At 34.4% G+C, this 9,409-nt stretch overlaps 1 protein-coding gene across 1 annotated transcript; it reads right to left on the bottom strand.

Annotated features, from left to right (window-relative positions):
* Window positions 1–4,994: 4,994 nt before the first annotated feature.
* Window positions 4,995–8,999, bottom strand: LOC121388245. The gene is made up of 2 exons (XM_041519513.1): window positions 8,696–8,999; window positions 4,995–6,642 (listed from the first exon to the last, which is right to left on the bottom strand). Exons 1-2 carry the CDS (start codon window positions 8,982–8,984, stop codon window positions 5,291–5,293), a joined length of 1,641 nt encoding a protein of 546 aa, XP_041375447.1. The 5' UTR covers window positions 8,985–8,999; the 3' UTR covers window positions 4,995–5,290.
* Window positions 9,000–9,409: the final 410 nt, after the last annotated feature.

The following is a 9,409-nucleotide window of genomic DNA, read 5'->3' as shown; positions in this document are numbered from 1 at the left end:
AAACCTGAAAATGAAATATATATATACACACGAATCAGAACTAAGTGAAAATACATGAGTTTTTAATAATATCATAACTGACATGTTGTGTGATACAGACGCGTGTGCAGGGATTTTAGCGGGGAGGGTGTGTGTGTCAAGACTGGTCATCAAAGTTTATGGGGGAGGGGTCGAGTCATACTCCCCCGAAAAATAAACTGGAAAAAAACAAAATGTCCCTCCCGCTCCAATTGCACACGGGATAGTGATAAGATAAGTATATACAAAAACGAAATTTAAACATATATAGGCCTACCCGGAGCGGAACTTGCCAAGATAAGATAATTGGTGTGCATGGATTTTAGCGGGTAGGGTTAGTCTGGACTGGTGATCGAAGTTTATGGTGGTGGTGGTGGTGGGGGTCGAGCAATACTTCCCCGAAAAATAAATTGGAAACAAACAAAATGTACCCCACCCCCAATTGCACACGCGCCAGTGATAAAATAAGTATATATATACAAAAATGAACGTTAAACATATTTAAACATACAGGCCTACACGGAGCAGAGCCGAGATAAGATCATTGTATTTAATGTAAACATTCCATATTTGGTACAACATGAAGACATTGACAAAATAAGTTTAAACAATCATTACCAAAAAAAGTAATAAAATAAATAATATTATGTCCAAATGATTATAAAACCTGGGCGAAAACCTCTAAATGTCTTTTGATACAATCTTAATGGATGAACAACCAAACAAAATGCTAATTTACTAAACCTAATGATTAATCAACTCATCACTCGTAGGAGGCGGTGATGCGGGGAGGTTGGGGGATGGGGTGGGGGGGGGGGGGGGAGGCAGCAGGCATACCCCCATTTGAAGAGGAAAATGTTTAGTTTTTATGTTTGTTTTTACTTTTGTTTTTGTAAATAAAGATTCATATCTCTCCCCCCCCCCCCCAATGGGAATGTGTACCACCCAATAGACTTAAGGTTCTTGTGTTCCCCTCCCATCAAAACATGTTCATACGGGTCTGTTCAACATAAACAGCGTTTTATTCTACTGTGTGTGAGTGGTTAGTGCAAATTGTATATAGTAAGCTGAGTCGTCATTAATTGATAAGGGTTTCCCTGGGTTCTTACAAACTTATTTGGGGGTTGGCATTTATTTATTATTTATTTATTTTTTTTTTTTGGGGGGGGGGGGGGGGTGAGGCATTTTGTACTGGTGTACATAAATATTAGAACTTGATATGGATCCAGAAATTTCAAATGAAATTTACTTTTTGCGTTCTTTGAGGATTACATTCGAGTTTTTATATCGTTTTACAGCCTCCCCCTCACCCACCCCAACTAACCCTTGCGCTGTCGACCACGTGACGGGAAGTTTGTCATTTCAGTAGAGGCAGAACGTATTTTATTTGTGTTTTATTGATTTCACAGTCGACATCAGTGAAGAAGACTTGGTTTTGGTGATTTCTCTAATCTGCCTGAGTGAAAGAGAAAATCGCGAATAGAATTATTGAAAAAATTACTTTGTTTTGATTTTCTAATTTCTCTGGAGGAACGAAAGATGACGTTACTGGACAAGACTTTGGGTCTCGATGTTCGAGATTGGAGGAGGAAAATGTGGACGTGAAGAAAGAAAATATTTTACAATCTGCAGAGATTTCTTACAGGAGATAAACTGTGAAATATTACAGGGAAAGGATTTAACAAACAAATAATGGAATTTTGAATGTTGAAAGGTTTTCACAACTAATTTCATACAAAATTCATGGATGTGTTTTATTAAAAACAAAGAAGAAAGAATGAATTTGTTTGAAAGAGGATGCGATATTAAAAAGATAAAAATTCTTCAGAAATGTGGATTTCTTACAACAATGGATGTGATTAAATATTTCTCAGGTTTCGTAATTATTTCTGGAAGTAGAAATATTTTTTTGTCACATGGATGTTTAATTATTTCTGAATGTAGAGAAATGTGTGAAATGTTTCGCGTTGTTGGATTTCATATTTCCTGTTGTGTTTCAGCATCAAAGGATTCAGGTGTGAACAAGTAAGAACATTAATCAGCTGATAAACATTTCTATAAGTTTTGTCTTCACACTGAATTAATACTCGGTCGGGTTTTTTTAAAACAGAAAGAAATTAAAAATTAAAAATAATTAAATTAATTAATTAATAATAATAATAATAATCGATCTTTGTTGATTTTACCTATTTTCTTGCTGATTTTAGGTTAATAAAATATGTTTAATTGTTTAATTAAATTAATTAGTAAATGGTGCGAACCGTTTAGTTGTCATTAATATTGTCACAGTGCTAAACTTCAACTTTATAACAATACGGATTATATCTTTATTTTTACATGTGCATTAATTAGAATGAGTTAATTGGTAATCTGACGTCTGCCATGGTATCCACTTAGAGACATGCCAATCAAACCAATTAGTGTCAAGCACTAATTAAATATGTAACGAGCAATATAAGACAATACAATTTAATTGTTGCCACGGGTATTGCAGACGTCTGAACGGGTACACCTTGACAACTGTATATTACATAGATACGTGTTTAGTATGCATCTTATAAATAAGGATAATTTACCCATGAAAGACCGACGCGGGGAGAACAGATACTGTTCACATCCCTTGAAGTTCTCTCACAAAGCACAAACTCTACTGGAAGATCCGAGAAACAGTTTTGTAACATAAGCAATGTCAACTCTATCGGGAGACCTGTGTGTCATTCACCCAAAAGCTCTGACTTGTATATTATCTGTATCACCATGTTGTTAACTTATTAATTATGTTTCATGTTTGGAAAGTACAATACAAGAAACCACATCACCAGCTTCAGATTTATGTTGTTCATTCATTTAACATTAATTCGTAAATTACGCTGTGTTAAGTGGTGGAGATGCAGGGCAACATCTACCTTGTTCTACGGCCAAGTGAGTACATCAAAATCTACCTTATTCTACGGCCAAGTGAGTACATCAAAATCTACCTTATTCTACAAAAAAGCGAGTACATAAAAATCTACCTGACTACAGCGAAGCGACTACAATACAATCTACGTGACTCTGCAACCAGGTACAGCCAAGTCTTGCAAAAATTAACTTTTTCCAATCAAGATTTGACAGAAATAGAACTTACAGAACTGTTGGACCAACAAAAATGCATCAATATTCGTGTCAACGAAAACCCAAAATCCGGACGACTAGCTTAACATGGAATTCTACACAACGGAACTTCTCAAGCGACACGGTCTGTCATAACGGTAAGTGGTTATTTGGCAAAAGAAATTGTGAATGTCATGCAAATCTATGTCCATTACAAATGTTCTGTTTAAAATGTTCTAATCTAAATGCTCACTCAGATGTAAGCCAAATAAATTGTCATAAATACTCAAAACATGATGCCAAAGTCAACAACATTTCTAAACCTAAACACAAATCGGATAAACAAAGAGAAAGGGACAATATTAGAAAATCTCAGTACGAATTTCGAATATTTTGTGCTAGGCAACTACCATTTTCTAACTTAGGTGCTAAGACTTTCACTAGCGTTGTCAGCTTAAATAACCCACTAAAAGAAGAACTCGATGCTCTTAAGGCCAAACAAAAGTCCAGTAGGGAAATAAATCAAGCCAGAAATAAGTTTATCAAAACAACCAACGATTTGACAGAAGCACAGCTAACCATCCAGAACCAATCTCAGGAAATCAGTTCACTAAAAACACAGCTAGAACAAACCTGTACAAATACAAAAGAACTCCAAGAGTCTAAAAGGGATGTAGAGTTGTTACAGAGTATAATAAATATTTTGACAGAAGACTTAAAAGATTCTCGTAACAGTAATGCAAATAGTGAAGAGTTTAACAAAATTGTGTGTCATAAAATGCAAACAGACATTGATGCTTTACATCAAAAATCAACCAGTTATTACGATAAGCTTGTTCAACAAAACACTGAGATAGAAAATCTTAGACGGGAAAATTATGAACTAGTTCAAAGACTAAATACATTGAGTAATACTAATTGTCCACAACAGTACATAAGACGAGACAAATATCACCGACGGTAAATAACGACTCATTTGATTATTAAATGTTTTTCGGAATAAATAATATAAACAGTAAACGTATTAATTTTCAATAAATTCTTAATCTTGAGATACCTAAACTGATATTAGAAAATAAGCTTGACATTCACATAGCCAAAACCATGTATACGTTTATACAGACGACATTACCATCAGCATCAGTGCCTGGAATCGAACTCGAGATAAATAGCCTGTCAACTACAACTGCTTCAGATGACGTCAATGTTAACCAACTGACTCAACGAGATTACGATACAACCGAACAACTTGTCTAATAAATGAAAGTTTATTTGTGATACCACATTTCGGACGCGGGACAACTATTTCAAGCACTGTATACAAACTATCTTAACAAGTTTATTCGCTAGACACGAGGACGTGTGATTTCTTCCGGCAGTGGATAACTGTCACAGTGCTAAACTTCAACTTTATAACAATAAAGATTATATCTTTATTTTTACATGTGCATTAACTAGAATGAGTTAATTGGTAATCTGACGTCTGCCATGGTATCCACTTAGAGACATGCCAATGAAACCAATTAGTGTCAAGCACTAATTAAATATGTAACGAGCAATATCAGACAATACAATTTAATTGTTGCCACGGGCATTGCAGACGTCTGAACGGGTACACCTTGACAACTGTATATTACATAGATACGTGTTTAGTATGCGTCTTATAAATAAGGATAATTTACCCATGAAAGACAGACTCTGGGAGAACAGATACTGTTCACACGCCTTGAAGTTCTCTCACAAAGCACAAACTCTACTGGAATATCCGAGAGACAGTTTTGTAACATAAGCAATGTCAACTCTATCGGGAGACCTGTGTGTCATTCACCCAAAAGCTCTGACTTGTATATTATCTGTATCACCATGTTATTAACTTATTAATTACATTTCATGTTTGGAAAGTACAATACAAGAAACCACATCACCAGCTTCAGATTTATGTTGTTCATTCATTTAACATTAATTCGTAAATTAATACTGTGTTAATATAAAACTTGTAATTGTCTTTTGTGTATAATATTACCAGACATTGTTTTTAATTAGATTTTGAGAATTAATTAACTAATGTATTAATTATCAGAAGTTTGAGCAGACATTTACTAAAAGTGTTAAAGTATTTGATCTCTTTCGTCATTTTAAACCATCTCGTTTCACAAACACAAATTCAGTCTGAAGAGTTTCACGGGTTGGCTGTCAGCCATCTAAATATTTTAATGCGTCCATCTTCCTGGGCGACATAGAGTTTATCCTGGTCACAACAGACAAACTCAGGTCTGGACAATCCATCCTGGTCACAAACATAAACAAACTCTTCCATGTCAAACGCGACACCGAGTAGATTACGTAGCCTTGCTGAATCACGTGACTGCCATGTGACGCGTCCTGATGACGTCACACATTTCAAACTGTTTTTCTCTGATACAACAACCAGAGAGTCGCCTTTCACTGTGAGACACGAGGGGCGGGGGATCAAGTCGTGGGGGAGAGACTGAATGACGCGACCCCCCTCATCCAGTATGTCTACACACCCACCACCACTGACCGCCAGACGGTTGCTAGGTAACACTGATAGGAAGTCGTACTGTTTCCCAGTGTTCAGTGTGTTTGTCAGGCGGATGTCATCTTGTATATCCAGATATAATATTTGACGTTCATTTGGCAGGACGACAACAACCTGCTGGTCACGTGATCTAGCAAGGCCGCATGGTTGACCGGGAAGATCGTATTTAATAAACAGTTTAAAGTTTTCAGCAGGAAAATATTTTACACAGGAGTTGGTAAAATCACTTACAAATATTTTCTTAGATCTTTCCTCTCCCAGCACCGCGATGGAATATAGATCAGGATCACGTTTATCTGATGATATCTTTGTGTGAAATGTCTGTGTCAGTGTCAGTCTGTCTGTCTGCCTATCTGACCGGGTGTCCGTCAGTGTCAGTCTGTCTGTCTGCCTGTCTGTCCAGGTGTCTGTCAGTGTCAGTTTGTCTGTCAGAGATTTTATGTCGGGTTTTAATAATTCTCCAATGTCAACAGAAAAGGTTTCAGTGTTTTTCTTTTTCGAGTTGGTCAAAGTAATTTTCAACTTGGGAATTTTAGTTTTAGGATTTGTTTCCGATATTTCTAAAGCTATTTTTTGTAATTTAGAAAGATTTCTTTTGATGTCAGAATTGAACCCTGATTTTATGAGGTTTTCGCCCAGTTTTAAGTTTTCTTTTCCGATATTTAACAAATGTTTATCTGTAGTGAATATCGTGCCAATGTCATTGTTAGTAGCTGCAACAGAAGTTTCTAAATATTTCTTCAGCCTGTCCTGCTCTGCGTGGACTGTTTGTGTCAGTTTCTGGATTATCTCCGCCCCTCTCCGGTCGATCTCTGCAGACACCTCCACCGCACTGACTGCCAGACCAGATTGTAATCTGTCTAACTCAGACTTGATGTTATCGTCAAGAATTCCGCAAAATGATCGCAGCATCTTGCAGACTAACTGTAAAGCATTTTTTAGTGGCTGTTTTTGTGCGGAGGAGGCATCACCTAGGAAATAAAATTACAAACTATAAATAAGTACATATATATCTACATGAAATTAAGTATCTCCCCTAGCATAACCTAATATGGCGTCACTCGTAGCTGTACCCATAGATATCTACCTCAATATGTGATATTAATAATAATAAACTCACAGCTGTACACATAGATATCTACATCAATACGTGATATTAATAACAATAAACTCATAGCTGTACCCATAGATATCTACCTCAATACGTGATATTATTAACAATAAACTCATAGCTGTACCCATAGATATCTACCTCAATACGTGATATTAATAACAATAAACTCGCAGCTGTACCCATAGATATCTACCTCAATATGTGATATTAATAATAATAAACTCACAGCTGTACCCATAGATATCTACCTCAATACGTGATATTAATAACAATAAACTCATAGCTGTACCCATAGATATCTACCTCAATATGTCATAATAATAATAATAAACTCACAGCTGTACCCATAGATATCTACCTCAATATGTGATACTACTAATAATGAACTCATAGCTGTACCCACAGATATCTACCTCAATACGTGATATTAATAACAATAAACTCACAGCGGTACCCATATATATCTACTTCAATATGTGATAATAATAATAATAATAAACTCATAGTTGTACCCATAGATATCTACCTCAATACGTGATATTAATAATAATAAACTTGTAGCTGTACCCATAGATATCTACCTCAATACGTGATATTAATAATAATAAACTCGTAGCTGTACCCTTAGATATCTACCTCAGTATGTGATATTAATAATAAACAGACCTAGGCTAATTAAAAGTAATAATACGTGTAATAATTAATTTGTAAGATAACGAATTTTGTCAAATCCATTATATGGTGAAGAATTCATGATCAGTCTTAAATTTTAGTTAATGAAAATATTTATTCTAATACATTTAAAACAAATTTAAAAAATGAATGAATGAATGTTTAAACGACACCCCCGCCAGCACAAAACATACATTGGCTGTCATTAATGTTCTTTTAATTCACTGAGTTGTACAACCATAGTTCTATAGCTGGCTTGAACTAGGACTTTTAGTTTGTGAGAAATGTAAATGTGAAAACTTAACATTAAATTATTTATTATTTTATTTTTACTATATTTATTCCCAGGTTTTGTGCCAAAGGGTACGAAGGGTAAAATTATGTACCCTGAAATGACGGAAATTAATGGATACATTTTTATAGTTTTTAGAAAGACTACAAGAGATCTGCTGTTTAAAATTTGTCTAAGCCTAATACTGTGTTTGTGTATTTGTGCGAGTTCACTGTAAAATAGTTATAATTAGCAACATGAGTTATAATTAGCAACATGCAAATTAGTTAACCCTTCATTCTACTCAGTGTTTTGTTTAAATGTTTTCGGATGTATTATTTAGAAAAAAGAAGAAAAAAGACCCTAAACAACTCACATCTGCATTCTACTATTGTGGCATTTATTTAAGATTAAAAATATACTTGCATATTAAATAGTACAAACTAATATTATAAATTCTGTATTTCAATATTGTGATTTTTTAAAATTAAACAATTCTCAGAATACTGTCGAATAAAAATGTATAAAAAAAAGTTTCTGTTTTAATAATTATTATAATAATAATCAGCATATTAATTATCTTTATATGTATCAATATTTTACTCTTCAGTTACATTGTGTATATAACGTTACAAGAAACAACTTAAAGGTTGGCCTAACACTATTACTGTTAAACAATTATAAATTAATATTAAATATCTAATCAAAACTTAATTAATATCACTTGTAATTGCAGCATTATAATTTTAGTTAGATCACATGTTAGCTAGACTGTTAAACGTTATAAGCATTTAACTAGCATGAAACCCTCAAACCAGACACTTCACACCCACCACCCTCAAGATATCTGTATCTGTATAATTATTAATATAAACAATGTTGAACATGAACATACTGGAGAGTTTTACTGGTAAAAGTGAATGCTAACTTCATGCATACTACTTTCAACACCACCTGGTCAACTCACGTTGTTTCAACTGCTTCACTTCATCTATGGCGTGGGTTAAGGCCACATTGAGGGGAAACTGTGTGGCCCACGTGTTGGCTTCTTTCTTATCATCTGGGATGTTGATGGAATGCATGCACATGGGACATCTGAAGGTTTTACCAGGACCGATAGAGGCAGATATGTGCCTTTGCAAGCAGTTTGAGCAGAATGTGTGTCCACACGGCAATGTCCTTGGATCTTTGTACACACTGATACACAGGGGACAGGATACCCCGTCTTCACTAGATCCCAAAAATGAAGAGGCCATATCTGAGAATAGAAATAAGAAACATTGTTTAATAATAATAATAATAATAATAATACATAATAATATTATTAATAATAATGATAATAATAATTGTTTTATATTAATGATCATATGCTGATGAGATTTATTAATTTATTTATCCTATTTCATTGAATATTTGAAAATACCAGTGAAATAATAATGTTATCAGTTACTAATAATATTTATAATTTCTACCAGTGCTCTACAAAGCAAGTAAAATACTCGCCATGGCGACTAAAAACATTCCCTGGCGTCTAAAAAATAAAATCACATTTGTCAGTTGGCGACTGTCCAATAATTTTACTTTAATCTGTAAACAAAACTGGATATCGGAAAACACTGTGGACCAGTAGCAATTTATCTTTCATAAAACGTGTTATCTATCGGTAATTTGTTTGAAACAT

The sequence above is a fragment of the Gigantopelta aegis genome, chromosome 14 (assembly GCF_016097555.1).
Source record: "Gigantopelta aegis isolate Gae_Host chromosome 14, Gae_host_genome, whole genome shotgun sequence".
NCBI classification, from domain to species: domain Eukaryota; kingdom Metazoa; phylum Mollusca; class Gastropoda; order Neomphalida; family Peltospiridae; genus Gigantopelta; species Gigantopelta aegis.
This window is presented reverse-complemented; position numbering and strand designations above follow the sequence as displayed.

What these genes read in the sequence shown, in the direction of transcription:
- LOC121388245 (XM_041519513.1), bottom strand. Translation starts at nt 8,984, where the DNA reads ATGGCCTCTTCATTTTTGGGATCTAGTGAAGACGGGGTATCCTGTCCC. An exon ending in AGTGAAGCAGTTGAAACAAC is followed by an intron (nt 6,643 to 8,695) that starts GTGAGTTGACCA and finishes TTTATTTCCTAG; the next exon opens with GTGATGCCTCCTCCGCACAA.